Source organism: Corapipo altera, unplaced genomic scaffold (genome assembly GCF_003945725.1).
Source record: "Corapipo altera isolate COAL_440 unplaced genomic scaffold, ASM394572v1 1, whole genome shotgun sequence".
NCBI lineage: Eukaryota > Metazoa > Chordata > Aves > Passeriformes > Pipridae > Corapipo > Corapipo altera.
This window is the reverse complement of record NW_020884873.1, coordinates 34,074,055-34,095,242: the sequence shown is the minus strand read 5'-3', so window position 1 is coordinate 34,095,242 and position 21,188 is coordinate 34,074,055. Positions and strand designations below refer to the sequence as shown.

Here is a 21,188-nt window from a genome sequence, read left to right as displayed (position 1 = left end):
CATCTATTCACCTACATCAGTTTCCAAGGAACTCTGAGCAAGTACAGTTGCATTTCAATTTGTCCTCTCACCTCAGTGTTTCTTCCTGGTGCAAAGCAGTCAAGTGTTATCCTGCTAGACGCTGTATATATGGTTCCCTGTGACCATATGAAGTAGCCATTGTTAGGCAGCAGGGCAGTAAAGCAGAGAACAGGCTTATAAAACAGGAATTCAGTCCTTAGACATGTGACACAGCTTATTCCTGTGGAAAGGTTTAACTCAAGCTCAGTAACAAAGTTAGGAAGTTTGAGAGGCAGTTTATTTTTTCTTTCTCCAAAAGTGCAGCAGTGAACAGGGTCCTCTGGAAGGGCACTTTCTAAACAGACATTCAAAACAGCAGAAATATGCTCACAACATGCTACAGCAAAGTATGCTCACATACAGAGAGAGTAATACAAAGAAAATTAATTTTAATCAAATCACAACAAATGAGAGCTGTTTCATTATGTTGAAATATTGTATTCAGCTTGTTGAATCAGTCTCAAATTTAACTTTATTGAAAAGGTATTATAACCTGCTTTGGCTGTGTGCTTCCATGTATGTGTCCCTGTTACAGCTTTATTCCTCAAAATGAAGTCCGGTTTACTGGGCTGATGCTGGGTAAGCATGTACTAGCTGTATTCACTTATACTGAAGTGATGATAATATTTTTTGGTTTAGGGTAACATAATGAAATTATTAACTGCATTTCTCCCTGTATAGTATCTACCTTACCAGATCAGATCACTAAAAGTTCACAGCTCTACTTTCAGTAATGTTTAAAAAAGTAAAAAAATTATCACATTTTATCTAAACCCAACTCTGTACCAGTAAGGCCCTTTATTTAAAACTGTACATTTAACATGAATGCCTTTGGTAACGAGGTACAGGTACAGCCATAGTCATAACATATGAAATGGAATATCCCAAAAGACCATTTAGTTTTAAAATAACTTAGTTGGGAATTAGATCTGAGTAAGAGTCAAAGTTCCTTCATAGTGGTTTTTTAATCAAAGATAAGAATTAACACTGTTCATTTGAGGCTGTTATGCTTTATGGCAACAGTTATTGAGCCTCATTATAAAATGCTTTACAGGTATGTGCAGATAGCAAGAGTATTAATTTGGGTAAAACATCTGGTTACTCACACTGAATAATCTACATCTGCATCAATTCTGTCAATTTTCATATTACTTATTAGGCAAAAAGTAAATTTCAAAAGAAAGTTTCCTTCTTATGGCTTAAGATTGCTTTAAGAAAAGACTGTATAAGAGTTACACATCTGTACCCATAACAAAGTTGTTTTCTATTAAGGAGCAACAGAATGCACATTACTTGCACTAAAACTTAATTCAAGCAGAAACTTGACATATGACCCAGATTTGCTAGAACTGTTGAGGGTTTAATGTGCAGCAGTCAATATATTTCACATTAGCCTCCATACCACTACCAAAACAAAATTTAAACAAAGAACAAGTCTAAGTTGCTAGAATTCTCTGAGCAAAACACTACATACATGAGCTTTAGGTTTAGCTCAGTGTGTAAGAGAACACTTGAAAACAACTTTGGGGTTTTTTCTAAAGACAAAACAGTTAATGAAGGATACCAATGGGCAATGCTAAGGCTTAACAAACAAAAAAACAGGATAAAGCTATAGTTGTAGTTAAGGAAAAAAACCCAACAGTCCTGAGTATTTGAAAGCATGGAAGTAGTTTGCATATCCAAAAACTTCTGTGTTCATACAGATGCTCCAGCTGAAAAGTTATCTTTCAAACAATTTTTTCCCCTCAAAATATTTGGTCACTTTTAGAGATTTGACATAAAAGGTCTATAATATCTAACCTGGAGACCACCACAGAAGTTTGCAACTATAAGCTACATGAAGGACAACTGGGGTATGCACCTTCACAGTTTTGAAAGAGTCATACTTTGTTGCCTACTTAATGATTACTTACTACAAGGTATTATGTGACAGAAGTTGAAATAATCATGCTCTACCGGGGTAAGAGATGTGAAATAACTAACTGAAAACTAAATAATTTCACCACACTTTGTTTGACAAGGGAACAATTATCTTGCTGATAACAGTTTATTTGCCCACAAGCAACAGGAACTTGTCTTGCAGAAGATCCACAATTCAGTGTTTCCAGACAGTGTTTTGCCAATGAATCTTTACAGAAGTTGTACGGTAATGGAAGTTTGGATGTTTTTCAAGATTTAGAAAGATACTCAAGTTTGGGTACATGTGATGGCTGCATTTCAAATAAGCCTAATCAGAAGGCTGAAAAGACAGCATACTTGCAGAAGGAAACAAAGTGATTTCTGACGTGTAGACCTTTGGTGTGAAGGCCACTTATTGCAGGTTCCAAGTAGTCATGTCTCAACCAAAAAGCAACACTGTGAAGCACTTAAACTGCCTAAAATAGCTCTCTTAGCCTAATGTCTAGTGAGCAATGATTCTGTGATTTACTTTTAGCTAGTTTGCTTTCAAAATAAATTACCTTCAAGACTCTAATCAACATAAGATGTTAGACAATTTAAGACATCTGGAAGTTAAAAACAGATCAACTCTACTGTGGTGCCCTGGTTGTTGGATTTTGTTTATTTTAGTATTACTTCTGTTTGTGTATTAAAAACAGACTTAAGAGTTAGCTCAAAGCACAGGCACACTTACTTGAATACTTACTAGCCTCAACACTCTCTTGTTTAAACTCTCTAGGAAGCCTATCTTAAACAATAAGAGTTTTTTCAGTACCCCATTCCAGCATTTCAAACTAAAAGGAGCCTGACATTACATTCTTGTTTGCAAGCTACCAAAGCTGTCCTACGAAATTCATTGGTCTCATTTGAAGTTGTCTCACTGAAAGAGACTACTCAGCAAACAGATTTTAATTCTGAACAAGACACTTGCTAGTCAGATCCTACAGTTTTGACTAATGCCTTCCTACTCTATTTTGGGCTAGTTTGCTATTGTCATTAACAGCTTTGAGCTCGATACAGGAAACCTATAATAAAGTCTATGACACTGAATATGGGTGAGCATTACTGTGCAATAGCACCTGCCTATCTAACCTGACTCAAATACACACTTACTGATTTTTTAGAACAAAATAAACTGTTCAGATTCATAGGCAGAGGTATACCTCTGTGCCTGTGATATGAAAAGGTACTTGAAAGACAAAGGTGATAATCAACTATTTGAGCAAGACAGATTAGCTGTGTCTAACGATTTACAGTTAGAGTTCAGCTGTAAAATATACATATTGCACAAGGCAACCAGCTAAAGACAAGGGGTTTTCTTCCAAACAAGGTTTGAAAAGCCCATTAAAAGTCTTCCAGCTGTAATCAGCAAGAGTTAACAGAGACAGACCTGCTGCAGCCACTGGAGAAACTGGTCAGTAGGAGCTGACTGCAAGAGGCTCTTGATGGTCTTATAAGGACTGTGTAGAAAACCTCCGAGCACGTATGCCGTGATTGCTGAACATGAGCCGTGGGTCAAACCTGTACCTATAGGAAGGAACAGTCAAGCATGAGCTAGTTCTCCTGCAGTGACCAGCACTTCTAGAAAAAGCTTATTGCTAGAATAGCTCTGGTACAAGGCTACAGGAGTAGTTGCTTTCTCAACTGTATGCAGTAGCAACAATTTCTGTCTATAAGGAGTCTTAGGCAACCAAGGAGTGGATGGTCTCCAAAGAAATAAATACTAGCTACAATGTACCAACAGCCTACAGGCACATATAACAAACATTGAGGAGCTGCATTCTAACAAAGCTTTGCTGCCCCGAACTACAAACTTCTGTAGCACAACTGTAAGGACATTTTAAATAGTGCTTAAAAAAAGCTTTGGTGTAAATGATAACTGACTGAGTTTTGAGGTAAGAAGTGCTATTTACTTACAACAACTGACTAATACATACAGCTTAAGTCCTGCAGGAAATGTTCTTGCTAAGAGCATCTCCAGGACCAATCAGAGCAAGTATTTGGAAAATGCCTGCCTGTAGAAACCAGCACAGCTTTTCCTGGTTTGCAGGCAAACCCAAGGTCACTGTCTCTGACTAGTCAGCACAGCTGTGCTCTTCAGCTGTTCTAAGTCAACAATGGCTGACAACATTAAAGCAGTAGTACTCATACCATCAAAGTTATGTTTGGTAAGCTAAATTAAAATAGAGATTAAGTATTAAAAAAATAGAAGCATCAAGAAAACGTCTCTATTAAACAGCAGTACTTACGTCCATTATATATTCCATCACAAATACCCTCTATAAAAGCTTAATTTTAAAAATATACAGTTATATTTAAAAGTATTATAATACTTAAGTGGAGCAGTGTTTACCCGGGATCAAAGACACCTGGTGTTCGGCAAGTTGCTCCTGAACAGGACTGCAGCATCATTAATCGATAGTTCATCTTTTCTAGAATTTCTTGATCAATTGTTTTAGCAATGTTATTGATCTGGTGTGGATCTGCAGTCAAGTTGTACACTTCCACAAACACCTGTAGAAGAAAGTTCTTGCACTGTATTAAGTCCTGAATGCTAATTAATATTTAGTCATATTATTTGGGAAAAATGCTTTATGGCAGCACAGTCTCAAATGTTATTTTGAGCTCCACTGCAGCAGCCCCACACATAAGGTATGTTTAGCCATGCAGCTAAGTGGTCAAAGACAGCGTGCAAGCAAAGCAGAAGTGTTGAAGTAACACAGTATTGTTGGGAAAGTTTTCACTTTCACGTGAAGGACTCACCTGCTTCACTGCAGATTCTTTTCCAACACATAAATGGAACCTGTCTTATGACTGTAAGACCACAGTAAGAAACCAAGGCTAAGCTGGCTGTCTTTTCACTAATGGATCTCAAAATACACAATTTTATGACCATCACATCACCATTCCAGGTTCATCAGATACTCAGAGCTGTCAGACCCAAACAAGTGTCTTGACTTCATGTACAAAATATGCTGAACACAAGTATGCTATAGCCACAAAAAAGAAAAGCTTATTCTGTATGTGTGTGCTTTGAGGTTTGTCTGGAGGATTTTAGGGCAGATTTGGTTTTTGGGACATTAAATCTCTAGACCATTCCGTGGGACAAATACTGGTCAGACATATGTCAAGAATTCAGCTGCTGTTTTGTCTGTGCTAGAGTAGGAGGCCTGACCGCAGATGACATTGATAAAAATTGGCCGAGTTGTGTCTAACATAGATAAAGACATATCTGGACAGACTTTGGCTGCAGACTTTCTTACAAGGTTCACTGCAAGGTCATAAAAGTCACATTGCTGCACCTTCCCAATACTGTTGGTCTTACTTTAGCTAACCCAGGTAAGCAGTGACCCAAAAATGCCACAGCCACACCTCAGTAGAAAAAAAAAACCAAAGTGACATGAAGTGTATTATTGAATCAACTTTGGAGTCTACTTTTACCAAGAAAGCTGCAAAACTTATTTAACTTGATCATGAGTTGTCAGAAAGCAGAAAAACAAAGGGTGGGGTCTGCTAATCGGCATTTTGGTCTCCTGTACAGTTTTTCACACTATCTAACTGCAAAAGCATCTTGTGGGATTTACTCTCCTGGTTTAAGTTGCTCATTGTAGACCACCATAAAATGTGTTTGTGGTGCACAATTACTGGGGATACCTGCTGTTCATGCTGTTATTGCACATCTGCTGACAATACAGCAGATCTGTGACCCAGCTGCCTCAAACCCAACATGCTCTAGAAATAGAGCAGCTGTGTGCAAATGGGCACAAGTAATGATCAGCTGTGTAACACACCACCTTTTGTGTGTACAGTGTGTGCTCCCCTAGTGAGATCTGCACAGTTTCTGAAGGGGGGACACTAGGTCCTTTATATCCAAACAACTTATGATAAGCACAGTTGTAACTTAAGTACCCAAACAAACGAGTAATACAAGAGAAATTATTAGCCTGGAATTTCAATTCTTCACAGGTAAAAGAGTGGCAGCTGAACATAAACACACCAGAGGTACAGTGGAGCAGAAAATATTTGTAGAGAAGAGACTGCCATATGGAACTAAGCTAAGAGAGAGAACTGAACCCGGTCCAGCAAAGCTCCCTGAGAGGCTGTTAGGTAATACCAGAAGGTGATAATCAGAGTTTAGGCCTCACTTCCTTCCCACACAGCCCCTTTTCTTTTTTTTTTTTTTCTTTTTCCCCAGAACCTCACTACAGTTTTGGTCAAACATTCTCACCAGGAGATAACTTTACCCTGCAAGCAATGCTAGTCTGCTTTTCAGGGTACTTCACAGAACCCTTGAGAGCTGATAAGACAGGCGCTCACACAGCTGTGAACAGCTGACATCTGCTAGTCAGACAGACTTACCTCCCGGTCATCAAACTCACAGTACTGCAGATCCCAGGAAGTTGACAGTGTCCTTACACAAGCATACGTGTTGTTATAGGAATCTTCACAGACACAGTCTGGGAAGCAGTGCTGTGAAGTGAGCAGTGAACAAAAACTTCAGAGCAGGAGAAGAAGGTGAACTAGCAATCCTTTTCCTAGAGACTATACTATACTCATGCCAACAGCAGTTAACTGACAAACACCCAGATCTTAATTTAATACACACAAGTCTCCACTGGGGATTTTAAGCAAAAACTCAGCTCTTCTGAATTTGAGAAAGTGTTATTAGAGCCAGTATAGATAAATGCATTATGTACAGGAAGCTAAGGTACATACACTGAACAGAACAGCACAACACACTACTAAAGACAACACCAAAGACATCCTTTACTTAAGTAAAGCAAAGTAAACCTGCTTTGATTCGCAGAGTAGCTAGTGACTTAAATAATAGTCACAGACAAGAATTGTGCAACAAGGTCACTGCAAGTTTAGAAAGAACATTCTGTCACTGCCACACACTTGGCTAAGCCCAGACCTTCCTGCATCTTTCTCCAGCCCTGGGGCCCAATAGATTCCTGTTGAAAGGGTTGGTGTGATCTCCACGGTCATATGGAGATGTTAGTTCCACATGGCTGAATGTCTCCCTCCAATTCTCAAATGCTGCAGAAGACCTACAGAGCTCCAACTTCCCAAGACACTTGGATTACGTACAGAACCAGGTTAGCCCATACAGCAAACAGGTTTAATTCAGCAGCTATTTCCTAACATTAACAGATCTTGTCTTGCTTACTGTGACTCCGGGTCCTAGGCCAGGACAGGTAGGATCACTGCCATTGTATCCTTCTCCTTGGTACTCCACCAGGAAGTCTGATCTCCATGTGACATTTTTGTCTCCTCTCTACAACAAGAGGTTAACACAACTTAGTATCTGCCGCACTGTGAAACAGAATAAATTCTCCATGCTTGGTATAACACTAACACTTCCCACTGCTTACAAGGCAAAGTCAGTCTTAAATAATTGACTTTGAGGTTAGAATGTCTTGTGTAACTGGAAGACAAGAATTCAATTCCAAAAATATTAGTACACCTTCTTGTGAGGGTTTAAAAATACTATCTTCAATTTATAAAGGATCATGCAGTAATACCAAGTAGGAGCCACATGGCCAGATATTACCATCCTGCAGACAATATCCCTGTAAACAAGGCTGTTTCTCTTTGATTTATATCACACTACCACAACAGATGCAAAAAGATAACCCCAGCCATAAGAAAAGATAAACACCTTTAAGAAACAACTAAGTTTTAAGCTGGTCAATTTGTAGCTGCATTTTAAAAGACAAAGGAGATGAAACTGTAAATTTAATATACAGCAGCATCTCAGCCACATGCAGCAAAACACTGAATTTCAGTTTTGATTGCATCAGAGTTTAAACTAGGCGCTTTTTACCTGCTTCTGTCTAAAGAACAGCTTAAGGTTTTGGATACAAGGTTTTAAAGCAAAGCACAGTTTTAAATCTGGATGATCTTTCCAAGCTTACTTTCCAAGTAAGCTGCCTTCAATTTATAGACTAAATTTAATTAAAACTAAACAGATCAACTGCAAGCAGCTTTATTTAAATAGGCTTCTGCTCACCTATTGGAAAGGTCAAGTTTACTTTGTAAAACCACATGCATTTTTCCAGAGTTTGGCAGGAAACACTAGTTCTACTGAAAATGGAGTCAAACTAAAGATTTAATAAGAACAGTCTGCTGTTCTCCTATGTCTATGCAGAGAAATGCTAAGAAAAGGGGAAAGAGGATGCAAGGTGGAAACAACTCACAGGCTTCAAAATAGAAATTACTACAAATGGCAGGATTAGCCAAAGGATGAAACAACTTTCTATTATAAAATGATTGTAAAGTTGTGCTTATGAAAATACATCTGCATTTAAACAACATACCTACTTTACCCACTAATCTATGAACATCCCATGTGAAAATTATATCAAGAGAAGAATCTGTGTTATGAGTTAAGCTAGTCTATCAAAGGAAGTAGTATTCACTTTGAAGAATTACCCCTGTAAGAATTATCAGTTACTATCCCTGTTCATCTACTTACCAACAGTGGCAACAGTGACATCCCATCCATCTGGGTTTTATTCAAGTCATATCCCGCAATATCCAGAATAGTGGGACCCAAATCAATATTTGCAACAAGCATCTGCAGAGTGAGAAAAATGTAACTTCAGAAGATCAGTATCTAACAGATGTAATAATAGGACTTTGGTATTACAAGTATTTGTAAATTTAGGTACATCTAAACACTACAATTTCATCTTTATAGGCTAATGGACCCTGTGACATTCAAAAAGCAACGGTAGGTACTTTGGAAAGTGAGTTCAAAATTGATTTACTCTGTAGCTTGCAAGTGCTTAATTTCACTGATTCAAGGAAGAACAGATAGCTTTTTATAATGAGGTCTCTGCACTTTCTACCACTGTGTATTTAATTTCATTGAGATATATACATATGCAGGAGGATAAACTATTACTTGAAGTTGATAACTGTGAAACAATATTAAAAATAAATCTATACTCTTGATTTCATTTCTTTCTTACCGTGTTTGTCTGATTTGGTTTTACCCCTGGTCCTCGAACTAGCAGTGGAACTTTGATATCAAACTCATAAAGCTGCCGTTTGTCTATTGGCAAAGAAAACTGGCCTATACAATAGAAAAATGGAAAAAGTTAAATGACTTCTTGTTTCACATTTTACAAGTCTTGTGTTACATAGAATCACAATGGTTTGGGTTGGAAGGGACCTCAAAAATCACCTGGTTCTAAACTCCCTGCTGCAGGCACATAATTGCCAGCAGCCAATTTTTAAAGAAGTCAGAAGAGGTTCTTAACCTGAACTGCATTAACAAACTGGAGGACAGGAACAGACAACTCCAGAGTATAAGCCATATCTTAAAAAGTTTAAGAGCTTACATACTGCACTTTTAGTTGTACAACATGATATAAAAATCTGTTGAAGACCTATCTGTCTTATGCCAACTCTTCCTACAGAACATAAAGACCCTTCTTCCATTTCTGTTCTAATTTTATGTATACCAGGATACACTGATAGAGATTAATGCTGAAAACCACAACCAAACAAAACCCAACCAAACTATAAAATCACCAAACACCTCACACTGCAACTCCAGATTGTTTTGCAACTCAAATCAGTACTTCTGTCTACAGTTTTCCACAGCTGCTTTTCCATTTTCTGGAGTGGTCATGAGGGTGAAATGTTAGGTGATTCCTGGATCTTCTACAAATATTCAGTAAGCAATAAAAATTTTACCAGTGTGGAAGCCATTGTCTGATGTGTAAAAGATATATGTGTTGTCTAATTCTCCATTCAGTTCCAGTTTCTTCACTAGTTTCTCTACCAGATCATCTACTGACAGCAGAGTTTGCCACCTATACAGAAAAAGCACTTCATATTAGAGTATGAAAAATTTAGAATAACTCTGACTGCAGGTAGGCCGTTCATATCCTGCCTCCAGTTAACAGTGTATGCACTGTAATTGAATTATTTTGCTTACAAATTCTGAAAACAAACTTCCTAGACTACTACACTGTTCTTTTTGAGGCTGCAATTAAAGATAGAAATAAGATTGTTTGTCTTGAGTTCTTGTTAATTTCATTTTGTAGTGTCTGCAAAAGACACCAAAATGCCGATTACTTCTTATCTGGAGACAGTGAAGACCAACTTTGAAGCAGCACTGTGGCAAAGAGTCACTTATCTCCTGCAAGGTCAGTTGTTATTAGTTCTTTATATGTAGTTTAATATTAAAATGCAAGACTGCCATGAATTCAGTTGTCTATAAGAGATACTTTCTGTCTGAAAACTATAACAGCTATTTTGTATTACTCATGTAATGTCAGGGTCCATTATTTCAGAGTATCTAAAGCCTTCAATAGCTACAAGTTCTTTTTTTCTTTGTCATGGGGTTTGCCACTGAGAGAAGTGACTGCCTCCATAAGCTTCCACAGACTAGTATTATGCTGAATTAACTACTGCTATTCAATACTTGGATACTGTTTTCTCCAGGTTTTATTTAAGATTTTGTTGCATAATTTTACCTTCAGGTTTTATAAAGCAAGAGCCTAAAAAATCTTGGTTTTCCAGCTCCAAAGTCCCTGATAACTCCTCAAAATGAAGTTCAACACTTAAACTTAAACTAATGTTTATTTCAGAACTTTTCAAGAAAATACACCTGCAGTCAAAGCAAATGCTCTTCATTTCTATTAAAAAAGGAAACACGTCATATCTAGACATTACTCCCCACATCCCCTTTTATAAAAAGGAATCAAGCACCGCCCTTGGTGAGGCAGGTATTCCCATGTAAGACTACAAGCCGAGGTTAATAAATCAGATTAGCTGGCAGACAGATCAATCACATTCGATGTACATTACGCAAGAATCCAGAATTAAGTGAAGTAGAAGGTAAGGCCATTTTTTAAATAAAAACCTCTAGTGCACTGAAAGAAAAGCAATAGAAAAACAAAGTGTGATTGGTCTTTTTTGCAATAAATAGTGGCACCATTTGTGAATAAAATATTTCTGAAGTCAATGACAAGTTCATTTGCAAAAAGTAAACAAAGTCAGATTGGCTGAGACAGATGCCAGAGAACTATTAGAGGTAATATGATTTTGATTGTCAGACTTACTACAACTTTTTTAAAAACCCACGCATTTAAAAAAAAAAAAATTCCAAGTTCTGATCAGAAACCTTTGACAACAAGAAAATTCTTACCGCTTTCTATAAGCATCATCAAGAAACTGTATTGAAGAGTTAGTCATTGGAGTCTTCGCTTGTCGAATTAACCAGTGCTTGTTCTAAAGGGAAAAAATAGAAAAGATTACTGTAGGAGAGAAATATCAGGTTTTAAATCTTTCTTATACCAATTAAAATAGAAATTATTCCTGTGAAACAGCCAGGCAATGCTACCAAACTGACCTGACTCAGATTTTACATGAACCAACAGCGAAGACCAAAGTTTCAAGATCAGAATGTATTACATTATGCTCAGCCTTTGATGAGAAGAAAATAGCTGTGGATCTTTTCAAAGCAGTTCAGGGAAGAAAACTGTGAAAGGATTTAGGAAGGCTCTCCTAGAGGTAAAAGTGTGATAGCCGGAGACAGGCCTGATGAAAACAATCTAAAGTACTGAGCATCGTTGTAAGATTGGACTTGGTTGTCAGAGTGATGGACCTTTGGGACTAAGATTAGTGAGCATCCTAACGAGTAGAGAGGTGGGAAGAAACTCCTGCATCAAAACCAATTGGAACTACTTAAGTCATAGACAGGGGAGGACAAATATCTGTAACAGTGCCACTATCAGATTCTTGGCAACCTGTGAACTCGGGGGCTGGATACTAGGGAGAGGAGCAGAACATTACCGTTTTATTTGGATTTTGACTTCAAAACAGGAGCATTTATTTAGCTGCAGCATCATCGATTCTTCTAGCTGGATCCCCAACTTTCAGAAACAGCCCCTCCTTTTCTCCCCTCATCCACCCCCCCAAAGTAATGAAGACTATGTAATTCATATAAAACATGATACTCCCACATTGAAGCACCAGTCTGAACCGGGTCAGCTACTGTACAAATACAAGGGAAGGTCTGTTGTGAACAACCTGAAGGTTAGTATTAGTGGGAATCAAAACAAAGAAGAAAGTCATGTCAATGCAGCTTTACACTTTTTCATTTAGTAGGTCAGAGATGACCCACACATCATCCTCAGCTTGAGCCTGTATTTAGCTGGTCCCTCCTCTCCGTAGAGCCTCTTGTTATGCAATTTCCCTTCTGTCACAAGTAAATGACTCTGAATGAGCTCAGGCTTTAGGGACTCACAACAAAGTGACTCATCTCCTGCAACTATTCAGTTCCCCTGTTTTTTGTTCTTGACAATCAAAGGAAAGATTTTTGGCATGAAGACTTAATGCCATGTCCACTTTATTTTAATTCAGTTGTATTCAGATTCTCTTTTAAAGTAGTTGTAAAACAATTTTCTGGTGAGACACCATGTCACTATCTCAACAAGAAACACAGCATAATCAACACCAAACATCTGGGACTTGTGTGTTGGCTGAGAGAGGAAAAAGGGAATACATCATAAATCTTATCTCCAGCTCAGCAGAAGTTCTTTCGAGAACAGAGGAGCTGGCAACATCACCTGTGCACCAGCCACTTTTCACAAGGGGTGTGTTTAGGATAGGTGCTTCATAAGGCTGGACAACTCAGGCAAGGAAGTCACCAACTGCAGTAGAATCCTCCTCTTTCACTTGAGTATTTTGTTTTTCCTACCTTTCTCTGAAATTTCAAAAACTTCACACAGAACCTAAACACCTTTGTGGATTTCAATAAACTTCACACCTACTCAGAGTCCTCAAATCTGCTTCCCTGTCAAGTGTCTCAGAATTTACATACAAAGCTGTCCACCAGTCCTGCTGCCTCTCTATGTTCCATTCTCAGAGAAATTTCAGGAGATTGAGACAGTACACCATATATTGCCAGCAGAATCTGAACACAGCTGTGCTCCAATTTTGCCTGAAAAACAATGCATGCAAGAGAAATACCCAACACGTATCTTAACTTCTCTCTTAGATAAAACACTCATTCGGATATTTAACAGTCCTGCTTGGGAACCCAGACAGGTACCCATCATTCCCTACAGTTCATAGATGAGGATCCGAAGCAGAAATTCAAGTCAGATTCTGAGCAGTGATGTACACAAGAGCTTAACTCCTATTTTTCATGCAGAGATTCTGCCTAAATGGTTCCTTTTAGTAGCCCTTGCCCATACACTGCATAAGGAAGCGAAGCAATATTCATTTAGGAGTCAAGACTGTATAATGCAAGACTGTCCAGCAAGCATTACAACATCAGTGAGGATCTGAGCCTATGTACATGTTTACTGCTACTGCAGGAATCATGCTTGCCCTAGGAAACAGTGAAGCTCAAAGAAGAGTTAGGCTTCAAGACTACAGCACTGCCAGCTGCAGAAATGCACATTGTTAATGACCTTAGCTACTGTGTCTAGGAAGGAGGGTAATGCTACTCTGTTCCTATAAGAAAACTGCTGTTTCCACAGATATTAATTACCAAACATTAAGTCTATTGTTTTGCTTCATGTGATACAGGCATATGCAGAGCTTTTGCACCACATAAGGGAGCTCCACACTGTATACTAGCTGCTGACTTCACTGACCAAGTTATTTCTAAGTCACTATTTTAAAAGCACTCAATTATTACAGTAGTGGAATCTAAGCCAAAGTTCAGGATCCTTTTACAAAGGAAAAGATCCCAGTCTGATTCTTACTCTCTAGTTTGAAACTTAAAAAGTATGGCTGAAGTATTTATTACTGCCTGCAGCCCTTTTCTCCCCTTTCATTCATGTTTTTATATCATACTGATAAGTACATGGTCATTTTGCAAGCTACAATCCACAGCAAAAACCAAGTTTCATTCTGTATCACATGAGTCACAGTGACCTTAGAAGAAGTACGACTGGGCTCCTGATAGGCATTTAAGCAATGTTATCTCTCAGTCTTGAGATTAGAAGCAAATCTTGAAGTGAAATAATTGAACACTGAACAGTAGTGGGTTCTATATTTTAAACTACTTGAATCAAAAATACAAAACTTCCGTAAATTAGGTATCTCACCAGATGAACTGTGAATTTCACTTTTTGGCAGAGTAAGTTGCAGCAGATTAGTGTGAGCTAGACCACAGCTGGCCAACTTTGCTGGCAGTGGAAGATACTGCCCTGTCCCAAGGATGTCTGAGTTTGTAACATTAGGCTCCGTAATTCTGTTTGCAGGTTATTTCAACAAATGGAAGTTCTCAAAGTCCTTAGTGACCCTGGGGCCTGTGGTTCATGATTTCACTAAGTCCTCTGGTTAGTCTGACATGCTTGTCACCTCAGGGCAGCTTTGCCATGAGCTCAAGGAATGGACAACCCATCCACAACAGCAGATGTGCGTAAGGAATTCAAGGCTCTCAACATTCTTCGCCCGAGCCTTTGAGTAGCATACTACCTATGTGTTCTCCTGAACTCCTGGGAATAAGAAAAGAATTTTTTAAGAGCTTCACGAGAATCTGGAAATTGGACAAGGAATTCACTTTTTTCCATTTATCAGTCGTAATTCCATTATACTACCATGTAATTTTGTCACTACATTTTTTATTTACAAGATGTTGGTATGCAAATACCTTAAAAATCACAATAAATGTATCTGACCCTGACAGACTGATCAGAATCATTAAAAATCAGTAGTCATGGTATTGGACTATTCTCACTGTTTAAACCATCAAGTTAGGGCACTGCTTACTGCTCTCACAAAAGTAGAACAACCTATAGAGATTCTTGCTAGTTAGCTTACCTTGCCATAAATATTAAAGTAGTCAGCTTACCTTTCCATGAATATTAAAATTGCTGTTTCTTGGTGCACTGACATTCTGAAAGCTCTTCGTATACTGTGGAGCAGGTGTCCAAGGGGAGTGTGGTGCTGGGGTTGAGATCATCATAAAGAAAGGTTCGAAATTAGATTTGTACTCTAAGAAGTCCAATGACATGTTGGCCTGCAAAGTGTTGTTGGAGGAGAGAAGTCATGCCTCAAAGGAAAACAGTAAGTATTTGAAAAATCCAAACTAAACATTTGTAACTCATTTAGAGCTTGGTAATACTGGGAACTTTTAAACTATTTCAAAAATTTACTGTCTGCTCATCTACAAATGTCTAGAACAGCAGCTCATAATAAAAACAATCCCAAGTGCTCAAGTTAAACAAATAATTTCTCCCACACCTCTGAACAACTTTCTGCTTCAGAACTTTGCATTATTTAAACCTGGAAAGCTCATCAGAAGTTTGTGCCTATTCCAAATATCAACAGAATCCACCTAAACAGGTTTTATCAAGTAACATCAGAGCTTTCTTTATTACAATCAGAATCCTTCTGAGGCTTTCAGATGCCACTTGCTGTTTGACAGGCCCCAGTTCAGCAGCTTCAATTGTCTTCAGAAATAGCAATAGTTCTGGGAAATAAAAACGTCAGCCCCACTGTTTATAGCATATGCTCATTCTACAGCAAGCTCCTAGATCACAAGGGGTAAAGAACAGTGCCAAACCCCACTAGCTCGTGCCACTTCACTGCACTTTCAGTTTCATTTCAGCCTATACACAACTTCAAGCAGCAAGTTAGAAGAGATTGTGAGTTCCATTTTGGCCTTCCCTTGGTCAGCCTTTAAAATTAAAGCTTCAAAGATATTACTCGTAGATGAGTTCTTCAGTATTCAAATCTTACAGCCTTTTTCTTTCCTGTCTGATTAGTATACCCCATTTTGGATATCCTTTTTCTCTCTCTAGGAAAAAACAATACACTAGGAATTCTCGCTCTTCCTTCCTCCTAACTTGTACATCTAAGCAAGTAGGGCTTGACTTCAGTTATATGACAACAGAGTTTAGAAAGGATAAGAACCATTCAGAAACCAGTATGATGTAGGTAAATTCATAGAGGTAGCCAACTTTGATTTCATTAGGACCTTAAACTGCAACATGTGAGGACTGCAGTAGAAAGATTCAGGTGCCCTTAGTCAGGACCAGAAAGCTTGTACATCACATCAAGCAACACAGGAACTCTGCACAAGCAATTTATTCCTGTGCACTGCCAAGCAAGTGAATTAAACTCGAACACAGCTCTGAAATGCTGAATACATGTTTGGTAACTACAGGCAGAAAGCAGAATGCAATACACTGAAAATCATAATACACTGCTGTGTCAATACGTAACATACCACAAGTAAGCAGTTTATGCAACAATGACCTGTTGGACAAAATGCTTACGAGCTGCTGAAGGATCAAAAAAACCCAGTACAATGCCAGTAATAGGATAGTCTCACTTCTGGCCTATCAATTCCAATCTAGCTTTAGAGCATGTAAATCTAAATTTAATCAGACAGCTGTTCAGTACCCTAGGAAACATCAATCAGTGCTGTTGCTAGTAAGCAGCTGCCTGTTCTAGCACCCACTGGAATGAAACTCTTCAGGGTCTCCACTGCACGAGGAGACATCTCAGAGAAGAACTTTTGCAAGTGCTGCATGTGAGCTCCCAGCAGTACCAACCCATACACTGTAACGGCAAGTCAGATTATGACTCCAGCTTGGCAGGAAGGGGCAACATCCTCCTTTTTCCCCCAGCTACCACTACTTGCCAAACAGGGCCTTAAGAGAGCTAAAGTAACTCTTCCAACTTTCCTTTAAGTCTTTGAAACCTTTGTTACTTCTCTATTTTAGGAGGGTAAAGAGGCAACAAACTCCCTTGGTCAGCTACACATTGCCCTCTCATACTATGAAAAACTGATTAGTCTCTAATAATTCCAAGTTATCAGCCTGATGTAGCTGGAGATTACAATGCACTAACACATCATAATACCTAAGAAACAAAACATGCTGTAAAGCTATCCTTACATGCTTAACTTCCTACTGAAATCTTGGCCCAGTTAATCTGTTACAGAAGTTGCATATATATAATGAAACATATCCTTTTATGAAGTAATTTAAATCACTGCCTATGTGTTCCTCATGCACCCCAGCAGTAAGTATTAACCTCTCAGTTAGGCTACCGGCTGGCAAACGGGCAGCTGGAATCCCTTTCCTCTCCAGAGCTCAAACACAAACCTGTCATGTCTAAATATACTCAGAATCTTGCTCTGCTAATTAATGCCTACCCATAATCACGACAGCATAATTGTGCATGTGTGAAGTAATACAGCCTAACAAATTATCATCCCACCCTTCCCCAAGCCCTCAGCATGAGGCATTATCTGGTCATAAGCAGCTTCTGTACCAAACGTTGCAAAATTTCTTACCAGGACATCTGTCAGATAATCTACACTGTAGTTCTCACCATGCCTTCGTGCTTTGCCATTTACTGAAAGAGTATAGTTGTAGTACTTTGAATTTTTCTCCTGTGGAAAAGAAAAGTTATATGGATCTTTATACAAAATAACATGTACATTGATTACTTGAAGTAATTGAAGTGAGCTGCCCACAAGCGTTTGTCAAAAAGCTTATGAGCATTTGCCATAAGGATACTGCAAGAATTCTCAGAAGTTTCCAACACCAAAACTTATTTTGGTGCTATCTCATACTGCTTTGGCTTTACAAACCAGAGTTTTTAACCAGGCACTCAGCAGGAGTAGCCTTTGTGAAAGCCAAGGATCTGATGTGCAACAGAAGAAAAAAGGGAAGAAAATTTGCATTGTTAGATGCTCTTTGCCTGCTCTTTCATGATCAGCAGTTAGAATTCAACTAGGATTACAAAACCAAATTGGATTACAAGCAAAATTAAGTATTTAAAAAAAAAAAAAGTCACATACCAAAGCATACCAAAAACTCCATCCAGGAGGGACGTGACCTACTCCCCCTGCATCCTCTGCTCCGTACTGCAAAAAGACAGACCATGACTCATAGTTTCAATTAGGATGAATAAAAGCTAGAAATTATGTTTCATATTCATGTGCTTTATTCAACACTAGTCAGAAACCATGTTGGGACAAACTCAATTTCAGAATGGGGAAAAACAAATATATAGACATATAAAAACACAAGTAGAGCCAGTTAAAGAAACTAGGGTTCAATAACTAGAAAGGCAGTAACTGAAAGCTTGGTAATCACAAAAAAATTTAAGTGTTATTCCCGTCTCTATTTTCTTGTGAAAACATGCAGAAATCCTGGAGAACATATGGTACGCCATCAGGTAATGAGAAGTTATCAAAACATCTACATGACAATCTTAGGCTTTGTGACAACAGTTCATAAGATACTAGAGAAAATTTCATGTAGACCAACAGCTTCCTTCATTCTCCACAAATGGGGGTAGGAACTTGAAGCAATGCTAGCCTCTTATCACCTCAGTGCCAAATAATCTACAACAAGCAGCCTTTAAGACAGCAAAAAAGGGAAAGTAGCCGCTGAGTCAGTGCCAAACTCAAAACAGAGGGTGCCTCAGAGCAACACAACGGGTTTTCTCAGGGCTGCCCTCTCCCATCTTCATGACTTGCCTAACTGCAAGGATGGGAGACTGCTGAGTCAAGGGATGCTCAGAAGAAGACAGTTAAGTTTCCCTTCCCCTTGCTGCCTCAGGAACATCAGCAGAAACAAATTCGTGCATTGCTATGAAAATTCACATTCCATTATTCTATTATACCACCAGCATTTTCCACCAAGAGATGCAAGGAAAATAATGCTGTTAAGAACCCTGTAACTCACCTAGCTTCAAATCCAATTCCATCACACAAGAGGAATACCTAATTTTAGAGCTTTCAGTGCTGAATTTTACATCTTACCATAAACTACTAGAAACCATAGGCTAGTTAAAAAGAGAAAAAACCAAAAGCACACATATAAAAGTGTTTTAATGATAAAGTGTTGGGTAACTGCTGTAAAGAGCTCTGAAAATATCTGTTCTCCCAATGAATTTACCTCAGTGGACACTTAATTTTTAAAATATCATATTGACTGCTAAAAAGAAAATAGTCCTCTGATGGAAGAGGATATGTCAGTCAGGAATACTGAGACAAATCAATTTTTTTAATGTTATTCTAACATCACGCATGGTCTGGCATTGGTTTGATGGGTTATCAGTACCACAGGCCAATCATCTATCCATTTCCTCCAGTCATTAAAATCATCATCTCTAAAAATTAACACATTTGAACATACTAAAAAAAAAGCTTTTGGATTCCATCATTCTTTCAAAATCAACTTTAAAAACATTCTGATACCTACAGAACCTGAATTTAACCAAATTAGAGATCTGAACTTCACATCATATTTATCTCATCTGAGCAAAGGGAAGCATTCATCCAAGTTACATCATATTATACATTTTGGGGACCCACCAAATAGAAGAATCATGGAATGTTTTAGAAAGATATACAAATGCAAATAAACTGTAACATTAAAAAAAAAAGGCTCAAAATACCTCATTTAAATACTTCCCAGCAAAGAAAGTTTGATAACCACACATAGATTTGAGCAGCGCTGGGAAGGTGTATGGTTCTTGAATCTTCTGCCATAACTTGCTGCTACAGTTCCCTTCCAGAGTGTTATTAACGACATGATGATTATGTGGATATTTTCCTGTTAAAATGCTAGCTCGACTGGGACAGCAAAGTGCACTGGGAACATACTGGAAAACCAGAATGAAGAGAGATAAGACTGGCACAGTAGAACAATTTTATCTCAAAATTTATAGTTTTTAAACATCAGCTAACAGGTTGATTAAAATGTTCATCAACATTAAAACCTACTTCTTTCTGGACAGACAGAATTACGTTCCAAGTATTTTCACTAATGCAAAGCTACACGTGAAACCAGTTTCAGGTCTGCAGCACATGCCCTTCAGCCCCTCAATGCAAGATTAGATGTGGTTCTTACACAGGAGCAATTGCCCATTGACTCACTCCACTATTTTAGCCATGGAGATATGCTAGAATATGAAAAGAGTGAAACGGATTTTCATCGCGCATGAAGCTGATGAAAGTTTCGAGTAGCTACTTTTAATGCTTCTCAGTTTGTAATAAAAATATTCAGACTACATGGCTTTACAGTTAAAGGAAGTTAGCACAAGTGTTTTCAGGAAGTGAAACTTTCCTTCACAGATTTTAACATGGCCTTAAGTTATGTTCATTCGGAAACCTAAAAGTAGTTAGAGATTGAATTTAAAAACCCCTACAACCACAGGTACAGGCTTCATAAAACTATTACCAGCTTTGAGACCTCAGATGACCTGAGATACAGAGTACACAAATGCATGCAACCTCAGAAGCTCAGAGAGTTAATGCGAACACTTACTGCATTTAGGAAGGTTATTCCCATCTGTGCAATGAGAGCATTAGTCTTCTTTAGGGGAGTCTGGAAGAAAAATACCCAAAGGGGTGTCAGCTAAAAAGGCAAGGATGCCAGGTAAAGCAGGGGACTTGAAGCAGGCTACACGAAAGAAGTCCCACCATCAGTTTTCAGGCACCACGCAGGCAAGACACTAAGTGTCCTTTCCTTCTCGCCGGGGCCTGGAGCGGCCACAGCGGTTGCGCAAGGTGGGCCCAAGGGAGCAGAGGTGCGGGGAGTTTCCAGGGGTACTCGCAGCGGCTGCATTGGAGACGCCCCAGCCCCGGCCCGATCGAGCTCCAATGGCTCTGCAGAGCAGCTCATCCCACCCGCGGAAGCCCCACCGTGTCGCTCCTTCAGCGGGGCCGTTCGGCCCGAGGCCGCGGGAGCCCATGCCCGGGGTCGGGCCGGGCCCAGCCCCCCGCCCCTCGCGGCCAGAGCGACCCCGGCCCCACGCCCTGCCCAGCCCCCGAGCCCGGTCCCGGCGGCCGACAGCCCCGTATGCGCCTCGGCGGCCGGGCGGCGAGTCCCCCTCTCTCTCGCCGCGCTGCCGCCGGCCCCGCGCCCGCCGCGGCGGGGTTACCATGCCGCCCAGGCAGACATCCTGGTCGTCGGTGAGGATGAGCACCACGTTGGGCCTCCGCGCCTGCTGGGCTGCCCGCGCCGGGCTCAGCACCAGCAGCGCGGCCAGCGCCAGCCCCCGGAGCAGCGCGGCAGGGGCCATAGCGCGGCGGGACGGGCGGGCGGAGGGACGGGACAAGGGGGTCGGTGCCGCTCGGCGCCGCCGGCGGTCCCGGAGCAGCAGCGCGCGGGCCCGCCCCGCCCGCGGCATATGACCCAGGAGCGCGAGGGGGGGCGGCGTCACGTGGCCCGGGGACAGCCCCG

General features: G+C 39.7%; 1 protein-coding gene across 2 annotated transcripts; it reads right to left on the bottom strand.

Moving 5' to 3' along the window:
* Positions 1–276: 276 nt before the first annotated feature.
* Positions 277–21,042, bottom strand: GNS (glucosamine (N-acetyl)-6-sulfatase). 2 transcript variants are annotated; one of them, XM_027660572.1, is made up of 14 exons: positions 20,887–21,042; positions 20,271–20,330; positions 19,399–19,605; positions 17,792–17,857; positions 17,282–17,380; positions 14,828–14,995; positions 11,165–11,247; positions 9,706–9,824; positions 8,976–9,079; positions 8,477–8,578; positions 7,169–7,276; positions 6,358–6,468; positions 4,352–4,512; positions 277–3,525 (listed from the first exon to the last, which is right to left on the bottom strand). In XM_027660572.1, the coding sequence occupies exons 1-14, from the start codon at positions 21,025–21,027 to the stop codon at positions 3,450–3,452; spliced, it is 1,605 nt and encodes a 534-aa protein (XP_027516373.1). In that variant the 5' UTR covers positions 21,028–21,042; the 3' UTR covers positions 277–3,449. The 2 variants fall into 2 exon arrangements, with proteins under 2 accessions (XP_027516373.1, XP_027516383.1); XM_027660582.1 differs by lacking the exon at positions 20,887–21,042 and adding an exon at positions 20,426–20,579.
* Between the last annotated feature and the right edge of the window lie 146 nt (positions 21,043–21,188).

What these genes read in the sequence shown, in the direction of transcription:
- GNS (XM_027660572.1), bottom strand. Translation starts at nt 21,027, where the DNA reads ATGGCCCCTGCCGCGCTGCTCCGGGGGCTGGCGCTGGCCGCGCTGCTG. An exon ending in ATTATCTGACAGATGTCCTG is followed by an intron (nt 14,996 to 17,281) that starts GTAAGAAATTTT and finishes AACACTTTGCAG; the next exon opens with GCCAACATGTCATTGGACTT. An exon ending in GATGATGCTTATAGAAAGCG is followed by an intron (nt 9,825 to 11,164) that starts GTAAGAATTTTC and finishes TTTTCTGTATAG; the next exon opens with GTGGCAAACTCTGCTGTCAG.